At 30.9% G+C, this 13,208-nt stretch overlaps 1 protein-coding gene across 1 annotated transcript in view; it reads right to left on the minus strand.

Annotated features, from left to right (window-relative positions):
* The window catches only part of LOC106687190 (uncharacterized), a 141,324-nt gene that overhangs the window by 99,694 nt on the left and 28,422 nt on the right, over window positions 1-13,208 (minus strand). Inside the window, exon 2 of the mRNA XM_014430924.3 lies at window positions 12,722-12,857. Coding sequence (XP_014286410.3) covers window positions 12,722-12,857 — 136 coding nt within the window. The remainder of the gene's footprint in view (window positions 1-12,721; window positions 12,858-13,208) is intronic.

Raw genomic sequence — 13,208 nt, forward strand, 5'->3', positions numbered from 1 at the left:
ATATATATTCCTCCTTACAACATAATGAACCGTTTATCTATTTTGATATTTTCCTTATTCGGTTTTATTTTTAAATGGCTTTTCAAGGTCGGAGTCTTGGCTTTTTCCTCATTTATTATTACGAGTATTCTAACTTTTTATAGTAATCTTTCAATATTTTTGAGAATGTCATTCTTACTAAGGTATGCTTGTTCCATAATGCGTTAATATTTCAGGTATAGACGCTCATCGTCGGCAGTCGTAATAAGAAATCCCCTGATTTATAAATAGTTATTTATTTGAGATACCCAAAGGATAAAATTGTGCTCTACTTGACCTAGGACCGTAACCACCACTTATCGGAACATGAAACGCATATGTGACACTGAAACACATTGCTACTACATGCAAAATGTACAGTGAACCACCCCCATAACAGATATGTTCATAGATCGGGGGGAAAACAATATACACTGCAATTCAATTCTGAATTTTTTTTTCAATTTTATCAAACATTTTATAATTTATAAAGATCACTATCATTTTATACAACTTTATTAACCAAGTTTTCATTATTAACTAAGCCACTCTTTAGCTGATTGTATTAATAGTCTTACAAATTAACAAACAATAGCCTTCTCCCGATAAATTCAGAATAATAGGATTTTTTTCGTATCGAAAATTTCTCTCTCGTTAAATCTGACTCTTTCATACAATGTAAGGATACTTATCTTTATTATTGTATACATTAGTTTAAGGCACATAGAACGCAGACGGTGAGTAAGCGCCACAGTTTTCCCCTGTCCACAGCGGATCCCAAAACCTACCTTAAAATGTCCTTCAGGAAAGAAAGGACATTTGTTTACTTTGTATTCCGTATATATTATGTATACATATGTTTAAAATATTAAAATTTATTTGAATGAAGGGTAGGAAAAAAAATATTGTATACACATTCCTATTTTTGTATTGTGAATTGGTTATTGTTAGAGATAATACAATTTATAGAAGGGTGAGAAAAAAAATATCTGATCCAAAAATCATTGCATAACTGGATTATAAAAGAAACTATATAAAAAAAAATCACTAGTAGATTTTAAAAACAAACAGGGAGAAAAGAGTGATTCACTCAGTTAAAAGAAAACTGGGATATTCGAAACTCACTGGAAGATATCATACTTTTTCATATTATACTGTTAAACAACATAGACGTTTCATTGATATTTAGCAGGGAGAAAATCACTGAGTTCATAAATAAAAATGAGAAATACCAAAAATAAATAAAAATCCAAATAACAAAGATGGATTTGATTGATTCATTTTCACTTTTTAACACAGTTGAGCTACATTATAAAATTAATTAAAACCTATGAATCGGCACGGACAAACCACATCCGCCCTCCGATGGGGCCTTTCTTATCTTACTTTTTAAAACAAAACATATAACGATTATTTCTTTATATATGATTACAACGTTCCAATCTCTTAAGAAGAGATCAAAACACTGAAAATAAGAAGAAGGAATCTTATGCCGGATCATGCCGAACCTCTTCGACTTCCCAACTCATTGAAGAATTTTGTACCTACTTTATTAGATAGGCTTTATTTTTTTCCTTATTTTCCACTCTCCATCAGAGTAGACTAGTCCATATATTTTTCTAAGTATCTTTCTTTCCCAGGTATATAGTCTTTTCTCCAAAAATGAAGAATTAAGAATACTGTTTGGTCAGCCTGGCATAGTAAGTGTAATAAAAAGGGAATGCTGAGGAGGATCGGGCATGTGTAGCGTATGCAGGAGGTTCGTCTGCCAAGGAAGCTGCTTTTTTAAAATTCAGGCGGTACCCGAAAGCAAGAACGTCCCAGAATGAGATGGCTGGACGAGGCGGACTTGTGCCAACTTTACAAGATTTACAAGGTGTTACAAGATGGAGAGCGGTTGCTGCTGATAGACTAGTATAGTACTTGTAACATATAAACAGTATAGTATAGTACTTCATAAGACAGGCTGTTCAACAAACTCCTGATTAAAATAATAATTGAATTCCTTCACAGTTTGACTGAAATCTGGAACCTCAATGAATTATAGTACATTTTTAGATTTTACTACATTTTTTTTTAAATTTTCGAGACATTTTTCTGAGTGAATTATTATTATATTTTTCAATAGAAAGTGCGCTAGATAAACAACATATGACTAAATAAATAATTACTTGTTTATTAGATAAAAGAACAAATTTTATTTGCGTGTTTTCTGCACAATCTTCATCATTAAGATAACAAATAAAATATGAGAGTAATGATATATATATTATCTGTTTATTATTGTCATAAAAATATTATCACTAAAAAAAATACCCATGAACAATCATTTAATTAATTAAAATATTTTATGATTCTGTTATTAATATTATTATAATGTTTCTACAGGAGTATTATAAGCCCAAAACGTGTTAATATATCTCTGAGAATGAGGTCTTTGAGAATACACCGCAGTTCATGACAATAGAAAATTCTCTATACTCATCCAACATAGCGCTATTCAAAATAATACCCCACCCTTCTACTCTCCCTTATATTGTAAAGGAAGAATAGGTCGGCCATAACTTGATATTTTCAGGCCTTGCAAAGGGAAAGTAATAATATGGGTTCTTGCGGTCTAATGACGTCGGTTCAAAATAATGGGAGAACGTTCCATCATATTTTCTATTCTGTCTTAATGAGGTCATTAGTTTGCTACGAAGTAGTATTTATAATTTAATAGTTATAATTAATTTAAAAAAATTAAATATAATTGAATTACAAAAAATACATGGCCTAAGGCAGAGAAGGTACATTAATGGGTTTAAAAAAAAGTATTAATTAATATATATGATATAGGAACCTTCAGGGATAATTAGTAGTCATAGGGTTCTTGAGCAGGCTCCAGGGATTTATAGTATGGTAACCTTTACAAACCTATCCTAACCTAAACTTCATTTTAAGAATAAAGTGGTCTCAGGATAAGGTAAGATGTGGAATAAAAAATAACCAAGAACTTATTTAAACCCAGGTAATTGGTAATTAGCAACACATTTTTTTATTTTATCTACGAAATAATTCCAAGACAATTCCTAGTTTTTGCTAATTTTACAATATTCCTGAATATAATTGATTTGTTTTTGTCAAAAGCTAGTTGTTATTGTTAACTGTTTAAACCAATACTTATTCCCGGTCCTTACTTACCTCCTCCATACTGCGCCCTACTCACTGAGCTATCCTAATCCATATCAAAAGATAATAATATTAAAGATAGTTTCTTTATTTTTAACATTACCCAATTGAACGTTGAAAGGAGTAAATATATCTCCCAATGTCGAAAATTCGGCTGGCCGTTGCAAAGGGATTGAAATTACTATACATCAAGAAGAAGTATATGGAAATTGCTCGTTGGAGAGAGGTGTCCGTTAGGTGAGATTTGCTCGTAATTGATTAATTTTAAGGGTATTTTATGTTCCTTATTTATAATATAAAGTCATAAAATATTATCCTGCATTCGAGCTTTTATTGAAGGTATGATAACATTCGTTTTTGTGCGATCCAGACCATCGGTAAACTTAAACCTTCTTGCACAGCCATTACTTATCTTGCGCCCCGATCCACAGCTGCTTGCTAACTCCAGCGATGTAGATAATATCCTTATTCAAGATAGAACAAGAGGATAGCATTAATCTAGCGTAGGCTACCATCCTAGCGCCGTTGCTAATGACAACTGTTATCAGGGCTACATCATATTAATAGCTAGCACTAAAGAGCACTCTGGTAGTGAGACCATAAACATGATATACTGGCCACAGCCGAACAAATCCAATTCCACGGGCTATAACCCACCTCCTAGCCTTCCACTGCTACCTAGGATAGCTCTGCGAACGATTTCTTCTAGCTCCTTCCAATCAAATAATTGAGAAGCGCCCAACCCTATAGTTATAAGTTTATTTATTTTTTTGTTAAATAAAAAGAATATTAACCATTTTAAAATAAATATTTTCTTTTATAAAGAAACTTAAGTGTTCACATATAATTGCTTAACTTTGTGGCACAACTTAAATTGTTTTTTTTATTTAGTGTTGGGCATAATAATCTTTTCTTTATTACCAGATCTGCCTGATGTGCCTGTGGGTTATTCTAACAATTAAATTTGTTTTAAATAATTTATAATGTAGGGACATAATCTCATGGAGAAAAGACTCCCTTAACAATTTACTATGTTATAATTTAGTAGCGTTAGTCCATAAGGGTTTAGTAAATAATTGAATACGTTTCTTCCTGAGGGTTAATTTAGAATGTCTTTGTAGTATGGAATATAATAACCTTCTGTCATAAATAAGTCCAACGTAATTCACGGTATTCGTTTGTGGTATAAAGTGTTTCTGTGTAAACTGGACAGATTGCGTGTAGTAGAGTAAATATGACATGTGACACTATATTCGTTCATCCTGTTTTCCAATTTCAGGCATTTTTTAAATATTTATCGATTTAACTATCTTAAAATCTTCTCTTCCCATTTTAAACAAATATTTCAAATGTGGTACAGTGTGGCGGGTCCCCCCAAGAAGGATATCCGGCAATCCAAGGTAATATTATAATAGTATACATTTATCATTTCCATTATGTATGTATGTATTTTATGAACTGAATAATAAAGGAGGTTAAGAAAACAAAACAAAAATGAGAAGGATATCCTTATTTTCTATTGTGTAAACCAGGCCTGTATATTGTCTATATTATGTTTCCATTTTAGTGTGGCCTGTAAGGTGCCATACGTTGCAGTTAGTATGTTTTTGTCTGTCGGTAAGTCATATGTTAATATAAAGTACAAAAGTGGGGCCAGGATAAAACTTTGAGGGACTCCTACAGATATGGTTTAGATTGATGAATTCGCTAAGCTTTGTAGGACAGAGAAGAAGCTGTCATAGAGAAATGATTGGAAAACTAAACGGTAAGTGCTTAAGAAAATTGGCTTTAGTCCAAGAAGAAGGTCTATAGTTTTACATAGTTTTATAGTTTACTAAACACCCGAGTCACTTCCAATAATGCCCCAGAAAATTATTGATTTAATTCAAGAGCAGAAGAGATGAAGTTCTTGTAATAACTTTTCAAAAATGTTGGAGTTGACTGGAGGAAGACTAATAAATCTATAAGAATTGGGTTTATGTTAGGTTTATTTATCATTAAAATCGTTGAGCATTTCCATTGACGATGGAATTTAGTTATTTGTAAGATAGCATTTTATAGGGTTGTTGGGTATACTAACGATTTTCTGGGGATTTTTTTAAATTAGCTCAGTGGTGATGAAGTAGTAACCAGGAACCTCCTTTTTGGGCATTTTCATAATCTATCACAATAATTCAGAATCAATAAAGGATATAGGTGGAAGAGTTATTGGAACTGGAGATTCTAAAAATTTATAGATTTTAGCGTAGTGTTTAAATCAGTTAAATCTATGAGGAATTGAAAAATTTTCGGAAAATATTTCGGAGTTGTGTCTGTCCCAACAAGTCGAAGTTCCATCATCTTTTCTCAACGGGACTGATACCTCATAAGAGACGCTTAGTGTGTCTCCACAAACTGTTGTTATTAGTTGTTAAATGTTCTAAATATCTGTCAATTTTTTTTATTTTTTATTTATTGATATTTACAACTGAATAAAAAATACAATAAGTAAATTTGATCATAATGACACAATGATAATGATATGATATAGTATGTAGAGAAACTACCCAGTAAAAGTAATAGATATCAAAAATATTTATTTGATGATTTAAATTCATATTAAATTATTTAAAGTCTAACACACATCATTTTTAAACCACTTTCGTTTAGAGTGTAATTTTAAAAGATTGAAAAAATATTTTTCATCAGAACTCAATAATGAACATATTTCATTTATTATAAATTGGAATTCTCTTAGATGAGAAACTATTGTTAATTAAACCCTCTAAGCAAGGTTCTGTTAATTACATTCCAGGGAAACAACCGATACATTTTCCATTCAGGTTAGAGTTTGGTCAATGAAACAAGAGAACTAACATTGGCACAATTCAAGTTACAGCGAATATCCAAATACGCTGCCGTTTCTCGCCCCCGGCTTTTAGTACATATTTCGTAATTAACGAGAAAATTGTAGGTGTATTTATAAAGAAAGTATTATTAACAACCCTTAAAATGGTAAGACATAATTAAATTGCTTTTATTGAGTATTTTAAAAGTTTTATTGATAACTTGTGATTTTTTGGCATTATATTTGATAGCACAGTTTATATCCTTGGTGATTGGATCATTTTGCTTCGCAAGCTCATTTTTGCTGTCGGGATGTTATCAGTTATATTTAAGAGATGCGAGTCACGCACTTCTGCGTGGAGTATCCTTCTAAATTCCTTAGTGGTCATATCTTTCTTCGCACCAATCAGCATGTTATTTTCAAAAACCTAAGGCCATGTTTCTTCCCTTAATATCACTAAAGAACAGTAGAAAGATAGTGATCACTTGAGGTAACAGTTGTAAATTTTTCATTTTGAATTTCTGATCGGTTTGCACTAGCTGAGTAGTAATGAAGTGGAATACATGCTGTTGTGGCCGAGTGGGTTACGATACAACCTTATTCTCGTTTCAGCTGCGACGCCAGTTTGAATCCGGCTTGGGTGGTTTGACTTTTATTTTGTGGTGGACCCACTAAATAAATGTCGGCCTTCCCACTCTTGCTAGAATAGGTTGGTAACTTTCAGGATAACCTATCTCTCCTGATTTAATTTGGAGAGCATAAAGAAGTTAAAAATCTTATTCTTATTTCTGTTCAAATGTTCTTCCTTTAGTATATTAGAAAACTGAGATATTTGATCTGGATTTTCTTTTTTGATTATTATTTGAGTTTGATTATATTAATATTTTTAAATTGTCAAGATGAAAAACTTCCAAGATGAGTATAAAATGAAAAATATGGAATAGATTATATTCATCTTGGATGTTTTTTCACTTCAACGAGTTAAAAAAAAAAAAATCAAAGACTTAAGTTTCTATTAGCATTGAAACAATTCCCTGTCTTTATTCTTTATTAAGTATTTATTTTGGGGATCCACTAAACCATCAAATTCCTCCCAAATCCAATCCTTACATTCTAAAATCCTTCGTAAAATCCTTAATGCTCCTTACTTTGTCGCAAATTAAGTCATCCATCAGGACTTCAATGTTCCATATGTTGCCGATTTGGCCAGAACCAGATACCATTCCTTCCATAATAAACTTCTTGGAGTGATTAAGAAACTCAATAAGTTTATCAAGTCAGTTTGTTATCCTCCAAAGTGGAATAGAGAACTGCTGGTAAATTATATTAACATTTGAGGGAGTCGTATGATTGGCATTCCCTTAATATGTGTTTTACGGTAAGTCGCGTTCCGCAGGTTTGGCATACTGCTGGTGAATCTCTGGCCGTAAGATAACCGTGGGTCAGGTATGTATGACTTATTCGAAGGCGTGTCAAAATCACCTTCTCTTCTAGAAGATGATATCCAAAGGAGATGTCACTTCTGATTTCCCTTAATTTATTATCAGTGACATTTGTTTCCTTTACAATTTAATTCTCTGCTTAATGAAGGCAATGGACTCAATGACAGGCACTCTGGAAAATGGAATTCCTACAGAAATCGCCTCCTATGCTGCCTTATTACTAAGATTTCGTTTATAAATTTGGATTTGACTTATAGAAGTACAGTGAAAAGGACTATTTGAAATTTTGTATTGCTTATGTACGTGCTTAGTGCCTAGGGCCACACGACCCATGGGGCCCCTAATGATCTTTATAAATTCATTACAACTAGAATATCCTGAGAAGTAAGATTGCTTCAAAAAAGCAGTTTATATTGATGTCATCAGAATTAAATAAAGAAAAACTACATGAAATACAGAAATACATAAAGAAAAAGACTTTGAAGAAGTAATTCATATTTTTATAATCAATAATCATGTAATTATAAAATCTTCCTTTTGCATGTTTGTTACAATTCATATAATTATTCAAATAATGATTTAATTAGTTTGTTGTTTATTTTTATTAACATACCAAAGTCGTTCTGAAAATAATCTGGTGGGGATCCATACGAAAAATATCCCGGGACAACAACTTGGTTGAACAAATTCCATCTGCTTAATCCTTTATTAAGCGGAGTACGGTAATTTGTTACAAAAATCTGACGTGAGTCTAATCAGGTTTATTGGCTTATCTGAGATGTCAAGGTCATTTATAGCTTTGAATAGGTCTATTATAAGTTATCACGGTCTATGAACAGATGGTCAGTCGTCATGTCATATTCTCCATGACGTACCATAATGTTTGGAGGAAGAATATTTTGTTTACTGTGAACTTTCCTCTTCTGAAAGCACTTAGTGATAGCTAACTTCCTCCCCGAGTATGGTTATCTTCTGTAATATATCTTTTGACTAATTATATTATTATTTTTTGTCATGAGTAAGAAAGTAGAGAGATATCTCTGTAGTTAGGAACGTTAAAAGAGTTCATCATTTTTTAATGTATTTTCTGAATTGATGTGTAGACTTCATACTAACTAGCCCACTATGTTGCTTTATTTTAATTTATTTGCACAGAGAATTTGTTTTTATAATATTTATTGATAGATATTACAATTTGCCACACATTTGTGGGCAATAGGTAATAGAGACGAATGAACACATTCATACTAAAATAAAATAAAATAAGAATCAAAATAAATGAAAAAAAAACTCTCTCTTAAAATATATACAAGCAGAAGGACAAACAAAATGAACATAATCAAACTATTTGTATGAAAAAATAAATATATAAAACAACATAATGATAAAGTCTAGTCACATTTACACTTTAATATACAATATTTACACAATCGACCTGAGGATCCCTGAACCCACTCTATTACACTCTATTATCACAGTTAAAGCTATGATTAGTGAAATCTTGGATAAACTCAGTAATTATCAGCTGCAATAGAAAAGATAACGTTCAAATCTTGCAGTAAGCTTTACCGGCCAATTATAGCTGGCTAAACTGAGATTTAAACTTTGATTATCGTTTAAGTAGGTGACCGTACAAGGAGCCTTACATATAGTTCCAATTGGAACTCCTGTCTAATGAAAGTTTATTTTATTATTCCATTTTTTTTCTAAATTTAATAAAATGAATATGATCAAGATATACAATGGGGAGACATCATAGAATTAAATGTTTAGGCTATATTGGAAAAAAAAATTCCATCCTCGACAAACATTTTTGACAGTGTTCGGATGAAGAATTTTTCAGCGATAGGAATTGCGGAGTTGAAACAGATTTTATATTACTGACAACAATAAGGTAAGTACCTGAGCCACAAGAATTTCAATTAAATCTTTTTCGGTTTTATTAAATGTTTTTTCAGCAAATGCAGCCCCACCTCCTGTTCCCATCAAGAACTGCTTGTTAACAGCAATTTTTTTTTTTATTATTTCAGTTTCAGGTATCCTAGGTAACCTGGTTAACAAAACTAAAGACCAGAGATAGGTCGTTAACTTACCAGAGTTTCACTAAACTCTTGGACAAATCTTAATTTTACTGAAGAATGGTGCAATCCTTAACCCCATTTCTAGTGATCCTAAAAGGGTTACAAACTACTTACCTCGAAAGAGGAACGAATAACAAAATTAAACTTAATTAATTTTATAATGTATTTTTTTGGATGTTTTTTTGCTATAACGAACTAGAGAGAAACTGAAAAATATATTTTCTTCGTATTGGCCACATTGAGAATTGAGCACGAGTGGAAAATAATTCATTATTGGAGATGGGGGCAATTATTTTGTTTTACAGCGACCATTTATAATTAACGATGCAATTATTTTTGGCCAGTCGAACAACACCAATTAGGGGATACCGGTATATTTCTCTGAGAATTTTCAAGACCATTTCCTCCGATTAATTAAATCAACTTAATGAATGTTCATTTCAGGATTAGCCTGGGAGTGAAACACTTCAGGCAAATTCTTCATGATGAAACTGAAAAGAATTTTTCAATCCAACAGTAATATTTTCCTCAAGTCTTTTGCAGGTTGGTCCGCATATGGAATAAATGATTCTGCTTACCGCTCTGTACTAAGTGCGTTGATATCCTGTTCTGGAGCCACCTTAGGGGAGTAAACTTAAAAACTGCTAAAAAAAGTTTTTGTTGTATTATTATTATTATTATTATTAATGAAAAATATTTTATTATCACAACACTCTAATCTTATTTTCAATTAAAACTAATTGATATTCTTTTTTGTTTTTAGTGCAGGCTAGTTGTCAATATGAAGCATTGTCCTAGTATCTTCCTGCGGCAAAAAATAAAAATATTAATTGGAAAAAATGAAGTCAATACACTACAGTTGAAACAAACTTTGAACTCAAGAAATATTAAAAAGATGTTGTAGGAAGATTTTGTTTCATGTTGCATACAAATTTTTAACTTAAAAAAAAATTCGGATATGATGAAAAAAAATGTTTAAAACAATCGTAAAATACTTATCTATAATCAATAATTATTAGTTAAAAATGGAATATTTTTCTATATGTATTCTCCAACGAACAGTTTGCTCTCAGTAATCTAGGGTACATGGCGAACCGTTTTACTGTTCTTCGTATGCGTCTGCCAGTTTACTGTAAAAAAATACTATCATTTTCTCTGGATACGTTATTAGATGTACAGGTTCACTTTTAACCAGCTAGGATTGAAAAATTATGTCAATAAAACAGATTTCGGTGACACCACTTTGTTTTCTTTAGTGAAACTGTTACATAAACACTAGTTTCTAGCATTGTTTTTTTTTTAAAATTAAAATATAAAGTTCAGATTTTTGTTTATGTTTTGATGCACTGGGTTATAGCCTGAAGTTGCCCAATAAACCATAATATCTTGAAATAATTGATATTGCAACTAAATTTATAAGATAGTTCATATAAAAACCAATAAAATTAGTCAAATACCGCGCGGTCTATAAACTATGGAACAACTCTCAGAATCAACCATGGAGTTGACAGCAGAACTAAGAGTTAGCAATTAAGTACATCGTCCATAAAATTCAGTTCTCTCTGCAGCCAAGATATTAATCTTTGCAGAGCCTAAATTACTAGATGATAATTAAGTCTGAACCAGGCATAACCGGTTTCAGACTTTAATATCATCAATTAATTTTTTCGGCAATGTGGAAAAAATAATTAATTATTCTGCTTAGTAAGGCAAAATATTATAGATATATAAATGGAAGTGCGACTGTTGTAGTATGGAAGAGAACATTTTTTTCTGAACCATTTAAAGCAGTCACATAATATTTTGAAAAAAAAAATTAAATATATAATAATAACAAATTAGAATTTACCTATCAATATCAGGGGATTGGTAAAACACTACACTCCTTCTGAGAAAAATTGAGACCTAAAAGTGGGGGGAGAGGTTGGCCTCCAGAGCCCTGGTTTACATTGACGTAATTAGCAACACTTATTAAACAGTGCCAATAATTTTGAAGATAGTCCGGTTTGATTTTAAAAAATCTCTTAGTGAAAATTAATTGGCTAAAGTATTAGTGGACGATGCCAAAGCTTCTACAAGAGACAATATATACCCTTTCCCATTATCAATTGATAAAAGTAATTCAAACTTTTATGTAATTATTATGTGGGGCCCATTAGTCCGGTTCGTTGGTAATAAATGTATACACATAAAAAAAAAAAAGAAAATTTTTATGTAAAAAATTATTCCACTAATTTAGACAGAATTAGAATAAAAAAATATAAATACACACATATTATTATAACATATTTTAATGGAAAACTGATGTTTTTGTATATATCGTTTGTATTGTCGTATTTATTTTAAGCATCTCTTTTTCTTCAGACTATTTAAACTCACCATAGGTGTGCTATAAGAGCCTTGAAGATCCATTTTATAATCTGAGAGTTTCTACCGTTCATTTTTATGAGCAGTGATAATTATCTCGAAACATATATACACGCTGAAATCCGTGTATAACGGATATTCTATACTTTATATAAATAAATCATTATTTACGTAGACTTGATTTGGTTCTCTATTACAATGAAATGTTAAATGGCAGCTCAGCTTTCACAAAGGTTATTAAGCGCCGCCTGTACGAAGGTTGACAACGGTAAACTTGTAACTATCTTGCGTAAACCACTTGATCAAAATAATTATGAAACCATCGGCAGCAGGCTGAATATAAACTGTATATTTTTATAATACTGTATTTTCATTATTCTTGAAAAAAATATTAAATTAAAAAAATATATTCACGATATTTTTAGTTCTAACGGAAATTGAGCCATATGTTATACCTGTAGTATTAGAATTTCGTGTAATATTAAATCCACATACCACCTTAGTTTATTATGGAATTTCCTAGTGAATATCATAGTAAATTTTCATTATATAACATAATTTGTAGCAATTATAGTATTATTAACATTTTGTTAGCCCTAATGGAAATATATTAAATGTACATACAGCTCATTTGTGTAGATATATACCCTTAATTTAATTAAATATAATTCCTTTGATATGGTTTAAATATAGCAATATCTTCTGAATAGCAGGGATTTAAACATAATTATAAAAATATAGATATATTAAAAAATTATAATTATTGTAAAATATATAAAAGAATATAAAATTAAATTAAAAAATTAAAGACTCACACAAGACTGTCATCTGTGCCTCGGATGATGCCGATGAAAATGTGGGTGCCTCAGCTGACACTTCGCACTTGTATGTGCCGCTTGACTTCAAGTTGACACTTCTCAGCACAACCTGCTTCTGGTCTGACATCGTGTGCTGCAAATAATAAATACAATAATTTTAACACACACTTCGAATAATTATTAAATATAAAAATTATAAATATATAAAATTAAATATAATTACGTAATTAAACATAATAATGTAAGTTGTATTAACTTAAGGGGAAATAAAGAAAAAAAAGGACATAAAACAACTAATATTTGGCTTTATAGAAAGAATATATTACAAAAAATTGCTGCAAAAATAACCATTAAATTTTCAACCTCAGTATCTGAAATCAACACATATTTTAATATATGTATTTATTACTTAAAATAGTTAAAATATTTCATATTTTAGACAACGGTAATATTGATTATACAACTCATTCACATCATATATATA

Source organism: Halyomorpha halys, unplaced genomic scaffold (assembly GCF_000696795.3).
Source record: "Halyomorpha halys isolate HHAL.00 unplaced genomic scaffold, Hhal_1.1 Scaffold923.1, whole genome shotgun sequence".
NCBI classification, from domain to species: domain Eukaryota; kingdom Metazoa; phylum Arthropoda; class Insecta; order Hemiptera; family Pentatomidae; genus Halyomorpha; species Halyomorpha halys.